The 12754-nt window shown below is 36.3% G+C and overlaps 1 protein-coding gene across 3 annotated transcripts in view; it reads left to right on the plus strand.

Annotated features, from left to right (window-relative positions):
- Nucleotides 1-12754, plus strand: part of LOC135214809 (tetraspanin-33-like) — a 34922-nt gene that overhangs the window by 1502 nt on the left and 20666 nt on the right. For all 3 annotated transcript variants that reach the window (XR_010314474.1, XM_064249182.1, XM_064249183.1), the window contains exons 2-4: nucleotides 4031-4237; nucleotides 4772-4945; nucleotides 12053-12187. Coding sequence is in view for 2 of the 3 variants with exons in the window: in XM_064249182.1 (XP_064105252.1) it covers nucleotides 4031-4237; nucleotides 4772-4945; nucleotides 12053-12187 (516 nt within the window). In the remaining variant the exon portion in view is untranslated. The remainder of the gene's footprint in view (nucleotides 1-4030; nucleotides 4238-4771; nucleotides 4946-12052; nucleotides 12188-12754) is intronic.

The following is a 12754-nucleotide window of genomic DNA, read 5'->3' on the forward strand; positions in this document are numbered from 1 at the left end:
ATGTAACATTTATTGATCTTAATCAAGATTGCAGTTGTAATCAGCACAATAAAACAACATTTTGTTGCCTATATTAGTGAAAGTATGAAACTTTTTATTCCTTGGGTCATGGTTTGAACTGAATTCATTTTTACCTTGTAATCGGTGGTTTTATCCTTACTGCCATTACAACTGAAACTCCACAGTGCTTATTTGATTGTAATTATACACATTTTGGTCGTAATTCACTCCAAATTGCATTTGAACCACGTTGCTGTTCCTGGTTCCTAAGCACTCACTCCACAAACACAGTTATGAGCAGCAGACAACTACACTGTTTATGAGGTGCAATGCTTTATTCCCTTAATTGTTTACTTTACTCATTATTTAGTTTAACTTTACTTTGTTACTTCAAAATGTTTTTAATTCATGTCTATTATCCCTTTTTTGCAACTAAATTAACCCCCAAAAATTACAAATATTTCTGATGTACTTACGAGCAGACGACACGACGAAAAATGACTCATCGTTGCCAATCTAGTGGAGCTTCACACATACGCCGATGCATTTACAAGGCGTTTCCATGAATTCTAGTTGTCATAGTGATGCAGTAATGATGAAATTGCTGTAATATGTATATATACTACAAATTGATACGGTAATTTCACATATATTTCCCCGGTTTTGTTTAAGTCTTATACCCAGTTTGGAGGGTAAACACATACCAATTGACAACACTGATAAACAATTGAAGAGCGCAATACACCGCAAAGAATGCCTTAGTTCCCTTGGATAAGTAGTGGTTGGAAGTTGTGTTTACGATTGTTGTGATGAAAGTGCTCCAGTGTCTATGGGTACAAGTGGTGTGCAGATTTAGCACAGGGAATGGGAAGTTTGTTGACACAAGTGACTGCAAACATTGAGATGGCGTCAATCTTCTAAACATTTTTAATTGTAAGTAAAAATTTTGAAAGCGTTATGGGGGTAGCGTGCACTGTGTTGGCCACACTTTTCATTACCCTCTGTTCAATCTTAAAATATGGCCTTAATTTCTAACTTTGGAGAAAATATACTTACTTCGAAAGGTGAGTAGAGGTCTTGAGCTCCTGCTATCACCAACAACTCATGATTGATGACCATCTCCGGTGTCAGGACGTGTTAAAGTACTTTTTCGCAGGGTGGCCTAGCCGTGGTAGTTGGTGAATTGGCCAGTCCAGTCGGCTGTTTACCCTAATAACTGTTGGCTAATAGCACTAAACAGTATAAAAAATGGTGTTGCCTAGTACTTAATGCAGAACAGGTGAGATAGGGCCTAGGTAGCTACTAAATTAGGACATCTACTGAGATAATGAGAACTTTTTCAGTTGTTTGTTTTATATTTTTATGGTCATCCCCAAGGGACTGGTTTTAGTGCCAGCCCTTTGAGGATGATAATGAGAACTTTTTCAGTTGTTTGTTTTATATTTTTATGGTCATCCCCAAGGGACTGGTTTTAGTGCCAGCCCTTTGAGGATGAAAGTAATATCATAAAAGATAGTAAATTTCTCATTATCTTGGTAAATTTCTCAAATGATCATACCTGCACTGCATTATTTACACTTTTTCCTATATAGTACCTTAGTCATAAAATTATATTAAACAATATTTTCATGCTGCTGTCTGCTGTACAATTATATACCAGTTTCTGACCCAGTCAATCACATGTAACCTATGCAACCCAACCCAAGCAGATCCTTATTCAAGTACCTACATGATGTTAAGTTTGGAAACAGTCCTTGAACTTACCTTAATCTGAATGAGAACTATGAGTGGGATTAGGTAACCTTGTATTTTGCTAATTTTGTGTTTCCACAACCAAGAACCACATTCCCACTATGGCCCCTTGAATTGTAGGATATAGCCGAAGTGTAGGGTCATGGTCTCTCAAAGTACTTATTTATTTATGAGCACTTTCTGGTCCATAATGCAATAGTGGTTTTAAGTAACCTTATTTGGATATTGGCTTAATACCAGTTGTCAATACCAAAGGTTGTTGTATTATTCTTAAGTCGTGTCCATGTGCTTTACAAAGATCTAACTAAAATGTATCGCAGATTTACCATCCCTTAGAACATATTGTTGTTAGCCTGTGTTTCAAAATTCATACCTGTGGGGCTGGATTGAACACTGTTCATGCAAGTGGGCCTGGTAATGAATTAAGATTTACCATTATTCCAACTGTTTATCTTGTACTTTATGCATTTTAACCATTAGGCTATCATGAATACAAAACCACCTAGTTTTGTGTCTTCCCCTAGTCTTATATATTATATTTTGGGGGGAAACCAGTAGGAAACTAGGTTTTTTGAGTTGGGAAGAACAAGAAAAGGATGAAGTGCAGCATCAAGAAAAGAGGAGATGCATAAATCAAATCATAATTGATTTGGAAGTAAATGGTTTATGTGGATCCACAGTAAAAAATTCAGTGTATGTATAAAAATTTATGAAGCATGAAAGTTAACCTAATTTCACTGTGCTGGGTCCTTAAATGGTTGAGGGGCTTTGCCTTGTCTGGTATACCTTTCCACCTAACCTAACCTACAGTGTCCTGAAAGTTTCAGATTAAAACACTAAAGTTCATCCCCACCCTAGCCTAACATAGGTTGCTTGTCCATATCTGGCTGCTTAGAGGACCTTGAATGTTGAAAGTGAAATACGGAAATTTATCTCAGTCTGACCTTCCACACTACATCTTAACTGCAAAAGGGAGTGACCCTTGTAGGGCAAAAGCACAGACTTCTTGACCCATTGTGATTCCTGGCAAAGTTACTTTTTTAATTTATGTTCGTTTTGCAGAGGAGAGGCATTTAATCAGTGAAGGGATTAATAATCATGCTTGCAGGTGGATAAAGAGTAATTTTACACCTTCTGTAATATAAAAAATATATAGGTATCTTTTATGATCTCGTCAGCACTTCTTAACACAATGCCTTTATTTCCAGACTTGAGAAATTTTTTGAAAAATAGTTGAAGTCGGACAGCATCAGGTAACAGAAATAAATGAAGTTTTAAATTGGTTGAGAAATGTAGGCTACCTATTTATTAACCAACATAAAAACATAAGAGCTCCCATAAATGCTAATGAATAGTACGTGTTGTAACTACTTATCACCTCCCAATACTGAAGAACCTGTATTCGAACAACTTAAAAACAATAACAGTAGATTCGGAAATTTGATAGGATAGGACACAAACTCAATAGCCTGATGAATCTCAATCACATGAACTAGTTTGGAAGTTTTTCTTTATTAGCTTAGCTTATGGACTTTCAAGGAAACAAATATGAGTTTTTGGATTTTCTATAAATATAACATAAAGCTCTCATTTTGCAGTTCTTGGCTTGGCCTCATCCCAAGACATCCGTTTACTTTTAGAAACCATTGAAATACTGTAAGGCAAGGAGGCAAATTGAAGACTGTCAAGCTTTGCTATTTGTGCTTTTGTCAGAGCTGATCTGAAAGAAATGAGAAGATTAAGATTTTAAAGATAGTAATTAGTTATGCTTGTTTAAAACATTCTTTCGTAGCTTCTATAATTGTAATTCAGTCAGAGTCGTAATTTAATTTTTTATACTTAAGAGCTCTTATTTATAAAAATAAAAAAATCCAAGAGAACAGTATATATATTAAATAAAAAGTGTTTAGTGTGATTCATAATTGTGGCATGTTAAAAACAGATTTTGTGTACTGCCAAGTAAGACTGAGAAGCTAAATAAGTTGCAGCTCTACATATTCATTAAAACTGGATGGATATAGGAATTTGTGTACATTTCATAATAAAGAAGATAATAGATAATTGTAATGAAGCGTTATTTGTAGAAGCAATTATTTGTTGGGTGTTTGTGATTTGTTTCTTGCTCTGTATCCATAGGCAGCCTTTTAAAAGATACCAAATTGATATACAGAAGCAGAGATATATGCTGTAAGACTTTTTGTTTTATTTTGAGCATATTACATAAATATTGTTATGGTTATGAAATGTATACTAATGTAGCTCTTTCTGACTCTCACAGGTTTTTGGACTTCTCATAATTGCCATTGGTTTGTATGGAGTCGTCTTTACTGCACAAGATCTTTATGGTCTTAAGTCAGTAGAAATTGCTTACATTGTTATAACAGACCTCAGTGGCGTAATGGTTGCCTTAGGAAGTGTCATCTTCATAGTTTCATTTGCTGGATGTGTTGGTGCTTTAAGAGAAAATCTTTGTCTCTTAAAATTGGTAAGATATGCTTGTATATAGTACCTACTGTTTTTGAAGATTTTTCATTAGATTTTCATGGTCTTATAATCTTAATGCCTTTTGCTATTTTGAGAAAGGGTGATAAGCAATTCTAAATGTAGTAGATAGAGAGGTAGAATGATAAAGATTAGTAATAAAGGCTCAGAAAATCATGGAGGATTGGCCAAATTGAAGACCTAGACAAGTTGAGAATTAAGGCAAAAATTGCTCACTTAGTGAGTGGAAAATATAAAAGAATTGTTAATGATGGATGGGCAAGGATTGTAATACCCCTGCTTTTAATTGAGTGACATGGAATGTATGGATTAGGCTTTGTGAGACTGATTCTTACTTTGTGCATTCCAGATGTACATTACATATTTCCTGTTACGTATATAATCTGAGTTACATTGCCTGCCTGATATTTGTGCTCATTTAAGACAAAGCATAGATTCCCTTAATTATGTCATGTGTCAGTATAACCTTTTCAAAATGAAATTATAGCAGAAAATTAAGTTTTGTTTTCTTTTCCAGTACTTTTGGTGTCTTACAATCTTCCTTATTGCTGAATTGATGTTTGCCATTGCTTGCATTATTTTCCCGTGGAAGTCACGTGAAATCCTTGAGTCTGTCCTGTCAAAGAGACTAATTGAAGAATATAGGGAAAGCCAAAACACTCAGAACTTTGTAGATTTCCTTCAGAGTGAGGTAAGGTTTCATGTACTGTATGTATTTTGAGACACATTTACTTGTGTATTGTACGTTTGATTCTTGTTTTTTACCAATTTCATTTGTATATTTGCAAATTTCTTGACTGGTGATTTTTAAGATAAAAATGGGAGCAATCCTGAATTGCTTTTCAGGAGTTTTATTTTAGTATTCATTACTAATGCGAACAATGTGTAGTAATTTGTGGTTGTAAGAACAATCGATTATAATAAAAAAGCTTTATACTCTTTATGAATGGACTGATATTTGATAGTATTGTTGAAGTCTCATCAAATTTAGTTGAGTTTCTCTCTTTTATACTTTCTTTTTTTTTCTTCCTTACAAGGACTTACACATATCAACTCTGGAATAAAATGTCGCTATAGGTTCCAGCTGTAGGAAGGTAAACATTCACAACTGATATATTCCTCCTTGAAACCCAGATCACGATTTCCTCCAGCTTATGTTACCTGCCTGAACTAGCTTATTCCCAGTCTTTACCTTTTCATAATGAATTCATTTTCCTGCAAATAACATTTAAGACCAGTTCTAGCTTGATCCTATTTGGAGAATGGATGAAAGGAAAGTAATATGGCTCTTACTACTGTAGGTTTATGGAATATGGCAGATGCTTGATCTTTTTTTGACTCACTATATGGAGGTATGTGAACTCTCCTTGATGGAGCTGAAGCAAGAACTAAGTCTTGTACATTGTAATATGTACAGAATAGTTAAAATGCAAATGTTACGAAAGCAAATACGAAGAATTTTTTGGCTCTACATACGAAAATAGTTCAGGTTACGAAAGGTTGTTGCTGTAAAGTCCCGAGATTCGCCCAGACCACCGAGACACTTTTAAAACTTGCGCGCCGCCAACTGAGTAGACTCGCCACCGTCCTCCCACTCTCCCATTGGTTCCTGATGCTAGTCACTGCCGTAAGATCCTGCTCTCCTATTGGTCAGCATCTACCCCATGTGCTCTATGTATTGTATTGGTAAAAGGATGCTGTAAATTGAAAAACTTATTCATGCAATACATTTAATAAAAAAAAAACATCAGGTAAAGATAGAATAAAGAATAGAAATGAACAGTTATTATACTGTTTGGTAGTTTCAGTAGTTGAAGAGAGATAATGAAATTTGATTACTGTACTGTGTGCTAGGTAAAAGTGGTTGCTTGGCGATCGTTCGGTACTCGTATATGCTGAACGTAAACAAAAGGTTGGATGCTTTTATTTTTGTTTGTTTATTAAAGTTAATGGTTACTTAATAATTATTTGAAATGAGTAGATGCAATACATTTACTAAAAAAATTGTGAATTAGATATCATAAAATATAAAATAAATCAGACTGCTATCATCGAAGCCAACAAATATTTTCTAGAATTCTTCTTCTGTTTTAGTATTATGTGTTTCATTATAGCTGTCAGTAACTTGGTATCTCCATTACGTAAAAATACTGTTTGGTAATTTGGTAATAGTTGAAGAGAGATAATGAAAATTTATGATTACTGTACTGTGTGCTAGGTAAAAGTGGTTGCTTGGCGATCGTTCGGTACTCGTAAGTGCTGAACGTAAACAAAAGGTTGGAACTTTTTGTTTGTTAGTTTGTTTGTTTATTATACTTATTGATTAATTAATAATTATTTGAAATGAGTACATATTGATTATTTATACATTTTATTGGCATATTCTAAACTTTTAGCTAATTGGGTTTAGATGTCAGAATCATAGACTAGGCTACAGTAGCAACTGCTAACATAGGTTAGGCTTATTGCTAAGGGACATATGCTAAAGTCGTAATATATGCAGTAAAAATGGGGTTGAACATTACATGCAGTTGAATATTACTCAAGTATGTACAGTATTTTGCCTTTTTGAAGTCATATTTCTTCCGTCGGATCGGCGTCGTAACCCTAGAACATGTGTTGTAAGCCTGGAAATATAATTTACTGGGGTGTTTTTTTAGGGCTTGGAACGAATTAGGCAATTTACATGTAAAATGCGGTTCAAGATATGAAAAGCTCAGGTTATGAAGGCCGCCTCGGAATGGATTAATTTCGTATGTCGAGGTACCACTGTATTACATACCCTAATTTGCCATTCGGTGATAAGCTCCTATGATGTATACAGTCTTTCATCTTTACATAATAGTACCTTTTGGCAGAGTATTTTCATGTGAAAGGTGGTTCAGTCCTTGCAGCTTTGTAATGACCAATTAAGGTGTGTACGATGAGTGACAGGGTGAGTCTGCCCACTTATGTGGCTGAAGCTGTTGAACCCTCACTTGTTTCTTGGTCTGTCCACAACAGATCATGTGTGCCCTGCAATTGTTTCAACTTGACTCTGGTTGTTGAAGACTTCACTTCTATGATATTTTTTCTTTGCTTTGTGTGGTCAGTTGCTTAGTATGTATGTATGTAGTTCTGCTATGGCTAAGAGAGCTGACTTTATGAGAAGGTGGCCATTGCTGGGTCATGTGTATGCATATTTGTCTTGGCATCAGTGAAGAGAGTGGGAGAATTACATGTTGTTTCTTACACAGTGTGAAGTTCAGAGGACTCAGACTCTACTCCTGTTTCCTTCTGTATCAAAGTTTGTGGTGAAATCGCAGAACGTGACAGTTCGTGACAGAAGATACAAGTGGTCTCAGTTTCCTCCCTTTGATACTTTGTGGGTAATGATGAAGAAGAGATGCTTTTCTGTATTTTTAAGGCTACATGTCACTGCTTACGGAGGACATGTCAAATCAGACCAGATTGCTGTACCTATTTCTCGAGTACTGGTAGACATAAGATGTAAAAAAGAATATTATTTGTTCTCGCTTCGTTATGTGGTCAAATGGATATGTGTTAGAGGGGATAAGTGTAAAACACCTTGAATGAGAGCTCATGAGGTTTCCATGGTGTTCAGGAGGAGTCCTTTGGTACTGCAGGTACTGAGCCCAGATGTGTGGTGCTGCCACACTATCTTTACCTATTACTCCTTACAGGAAGTTACTTATAAGTCTGTGGAAAATTTTTCTGTGGGTCCTGTGGTGGCAGATCAACAAGTTGTATATTTCATAAGCTCCTGTTGGACAGAATAGAATCTTGCCTAAGTTTTATGTTGAAAATGGTTGGATGTATGGTGCATGAATGATCACTTCCCTTCCTTCTGTATACTATCTAACCTCAGAAGAGTAGTAGTAGTACAGGCAGTCCGCAGTTATTGGTGGGGGTTGTGTTCCCGACAACGTGATGATAACTGAATTTGGCGATAACAGCACTTATTGCTGGCACTGTTAAGTGGGGATCGGTGCCAATAACTGAAAATTGGTGATAACAGCACTTATCGCTGCTGCTGTTAAGTGGGGGATTGGTGTTGATAATTGGAGATTGGCGCATATTGGCGCTGAAAATCCAGTTATCATCATTGCTAAACAAAGCGCCGTAAAAGCGGATCCCCAATAACCAAGGCCACCGATAACCCGGATTGCCGGTATTCAAGCTGAATAGGTCAGTTACTGGGAAGTTACTCAACAGAGGACAGAGTCTCCCATCTAGTCATGAGTACTAGTCAGTAGCTGTGATTTCCTCCACTTCTTGTAGACAATGGGATTACACAAGTAGAACATTCTATCTTATTGAAAGTGATCTTGTTTTAGCTTCAGATTGGTCTTCCACATGGGGACTTGAGTCCTTCTGATGGTTTTCCAAGTGTTGCTTTGGCATGGGAACCCTTTGTCCAATTTCTCAATGTTGGGTAAGATGTGAGTATATGAGATCCAGGTTCACCCAGCTCACCACATGACTGAGATTGGTGCTGAAGGTGGCACATATACATACATAAATGCAAGGCAGTTCCTTCTCCCAAAGAAAAGTCTCCTGGTAAAGATGATGGTTTGTACCCTTGTAGGAACCAGTGGCAAATTTCAATGAATGTTGCCTACTGTTAAAGATAGCTATATCTTCGTGCTAGTGGGCGAGTCATTATTTTAAAAATAAAGAAGTCAACTGGGCTGACTGGATGACTGTTTAGTTCACCTGTTCTCCACCAGGGGTGTTTTGAATGTATTAGCCCTTGTCATAATTCAGCCTGTTTCAGAGAATGATTGTTAGTGCTTCACTTGGTGTTTGTTCTGTTGGATGTCTTCCATGGGAAGTAAACCGAAGATCATCTGGTTTTGTAGAAATGGTTACTGTGTAAGCAGTCTGTTTTCTTTTGAGCATAAAGGTACACTGTTTGTGCCAGCTTTAGGAGTCAAGAGTGTGATTTCGAACATAGGTGTGCAGAGTGTAGGAACTGATTGAAGGACTTTATGCTTAAATTCCCTAGATATAAAAATAAGAAGGGAATTAGTCAGATTGAGGAAGCAATTAGTTCAGGACCTAGGTCTGTCATCCTCCTCAAGTGCCTTGGACGTTGAATGTCACTCCTCCATCTCCGCCTCTCCAGTCAGCACCTTCTTTATCTTGAGCTCAGCCCTCATAGCTCCACCTTTTGCCCCCTCCCCATTTGGTTCAGGAAAAGCATATAGAGAAGTTAGAGCATGTTATGAATTATATTTATTGTTGGGAAACAGTCATTTTTGCAGTCCCCCTTGAGATGTAAGGTATTGGTACCCTAGCTTAGGACTACCATGTAACAGTTAGAAGTGTATGCTGCCAGGGAAAAGGGTTAGTTCTTGGGGCATCGTCTTTCTCTTGTTTATTATGCTCTGTTAAATGTTTTGTTCATTTGCCAAAGGATCCTTTTGGTACATGCAATTCCTTGCACAAGATATCTGGCATAGCTGCCAGTATAGGATTAGAGTGTATTGTTAAAGGTAATATCTCTGCAGTAAGTTACTCTAAATTCTAAGGTTAATACAACTCAAACAGTCATTGGACCTACATCTGTTTCTCTATCATATTTTGATACTTTGTCTTTCATTCTCCTATCTCCTGAAAAAATGACAAATTTGTAACTAATTTGTATTTTTCATAACTCACAAACCTGAGGTCTTAACATTAGGATTTACTAGCGCCAAACTGGAAACCGGTAGAATTAAAATTAAAGTTGTGCGATCCAGGGACTATTGGCATCTATACCAGGTCACGGGGCATGCATACCCAGAATGCCCTCGGCGTCGTGTGACCAGTAATCTTTCTAACGCCTTTAAGATAGGATGTGTTCTCTATCTTCTGTTTGACTGTTGGTGGCTCTTTTCTCCATTTCTCTGTATTTGTTTTCTTTTTTATTTCAGTCTTTTTTTTCAGGAGCTTCAGTGAAATCTAAGCTAGCTCCCACTCTAGCAGTATTATTTTCTAGGAATTTTCTAGGAATTTTCCTGCAAGTAGTGGTATTCTTTCTTGATGTCAGGTATTGCTGGCCATGCCTTCCCTCCTCCTCCCAAGTTTCTTCCCCATTTTCTATTGTGTCTGATGGCATTATGTCATATCTTTCTCAGATGTCTCTTGCTTACTGCAGGAGGGTACGCTCCATGTCGTCTCCCATCCCATGGTGCCAGATGCTTTATTTGAGGATTCGGTTGCTGCTGCCCCGACTCCGGCCCTGGTGGATAAGGAGATAAGAAAAGCAGTCTTTAGACTTTTAATGACTGACATCCCAGATTTTAGTATGTTGGGAGCATGTATGTACTTGTTTGTGTAGGAGTGTATCTGTCTATCATTATGTACGTATTTGTTTTAGTTGGACCTGCTGTGTATTTGGCTTTTGGATCCAGGCACAGGGGTCTCTTCAAATCGTTTCTGCTGAGATGATTGTCTCTGCAAGGCTGCTCTTTCTGCTCTTGCATGACCCTTGCTTCTTGAATGGATTCCATCTTCTAGTGGCAGTACTATCTAGGAAGGATCTGAAATCAGGTGGAAGTATTTTGGGTCTAAAGTAAGACACTCATAGCTTGCTGGACTGAGGATTTATGTCTGTCTGCACTAACCCACCATCCACCTTTTTTATGTGGGAATCACCTATCTTGTACTGTGTGTAAAATTCATCAAGAATAAGATATATTTTCTTAATAAAATGAATTATTTGGATACTTACTGTTAAGTATAAGTGGCGTACCCTCCTACAACTTAATAGGCAGTCAAGAAGAATTTTGACAAAGGCTAAAAGATTCTAGACACATCTGGTAGAGAACAGGTGAACTGGACAGTCATCCAGGTCAGCCAAGCGATATTTGTTATTTTGAAATGCTGACTTGTCTGTCAACTTGAAGATATAGCTATCTTTAACAATAGGTAAGTATCCAAATAATAAATTTTATTATGAAGATTTACATTTTTCCGAGATATACAAACCTGAGTCTTTATGGGGTATTTCCACCTTTACTTTACTAAATTGCTCTACTACAAAGGTGAAAGTGATGCTGTGACTACTTTGTGCACAGGCTGTTAGCCACACAAGGGAGACTACTAATTTTGAGATTTTGTTTCCAAGCTTCATCTATCCCCAGCTACTCCAGATGTATATATATTCTTATAAAGCTGAGGTTTATTATATCTGTAAAAAATACAAATGTGCCATTTTTATGATCAAGTGCCATAAATGTGATGAAATAGAATTAATGATAAGACCCAAAGTAGGCTAATGATGTCTGGCTTGCAGCCACATGTATTTTGCTGCAAAAATGGTTCTTATTCCCTTTATTTCTTGTAGTGTTTATTGTCAGTGAAGTATGCATTCTGTATTTCATAGTGTTTTTGTTTTATTTAAGAACATCTAATTACATGATAAAAATTATAGTTTATAGTGGTCTTTCAATGGAATTTTAAAAAGATAGCATGTACGCTGTGAGATATTGAGCTGTAGAAATATTTAACATTTACCCAAATCGCATTAATGAAAAGTCAGCAGACAGTGAATGCCTATTGTTAAGTGAATACAATATAATTCATGCATTTTAGGTTTAAAAATTTTCCAAAATATGTGTGACTCCTTATAGCTTTTGATGTTATGCATGACTAGCTTAGATGACAAGAGTTTCAACCTACCGAGTGCATTTTGATGTAAATTTGGTGGAAAGCAGAAATATTAGTGGACAAGTGGAAACATTCGCGAATTTTCAATTTGGTATGAATATATATATTCTATTGTTTACTGAAGTGTTGTTTTCTCTCCCAGTTCCATTGCTGTGGTATAACATCTGAGGGATATCATGACTGGAATTCAAATGAGTATTTTGAATGTTCAGAATTGAACCCAAGTGCAGAGGAATGTGGCGTACCTCCATCATGTTGCATCACTTACAAGAAAGAGGTGGGTAGAATTATGAAAACTCCAATACAAGTTTATGTTCATACAAACTGGTTAACTTTATTTTGCTTGTCTACATATCTTGTTAATATAGGCAAGCCCACTGGAAGAAATCATGGTGAATTTCCGTGGTGTACAAAAGAAAAATGTTGAAGTTCTTTGGGAATTTTCAATTTTCAGGTAACAAAAAAAAAAATTTGCTATCCTTCAGGCATAGTGTGTGTGAGATGTTAATGAAATTGGATGAAAAATTTGTAGCTACTGCATTTCAGTGTTATTACTGAAACCAAGGATTTACAGTGATGACCAGGCTTCCGTATTATGTCTACTATTTGCAAAACAAAATTAGTTTTGAAGAAGAAATTATATCATGATGTTGGTCAGAAAAATTAGTTTTTACCAATTTCCATTTATTACAGTTATTGACAGTTATTGATATTAAAATCAAAATACTTTTAATGTTGGAAACGATGTTTTAACCATTTTTATTTCCAGTATACTTTTCATATCCTAAATATCTATTTTTAAACATTTATTCTTTTTGTAATCAGCATTTCAGTGAAAGTAGTA

The sequence above is a fragment of the Macrobrachium nipponense genome, chromosome 46, assembly GCF_015104395.2.
Source record: "Macrobrachium nipponense isolate FS-2020 chromosome 46, ASM1510439v2, whole genome shotgun sequence".
NCBI classification, from domain to species: Eukaryota; Metazoa; Arthropoda; class Malacostraca; order Decapoda; family Palaemonidae; genus Macrobrachium; species Macrobrachium nipponense.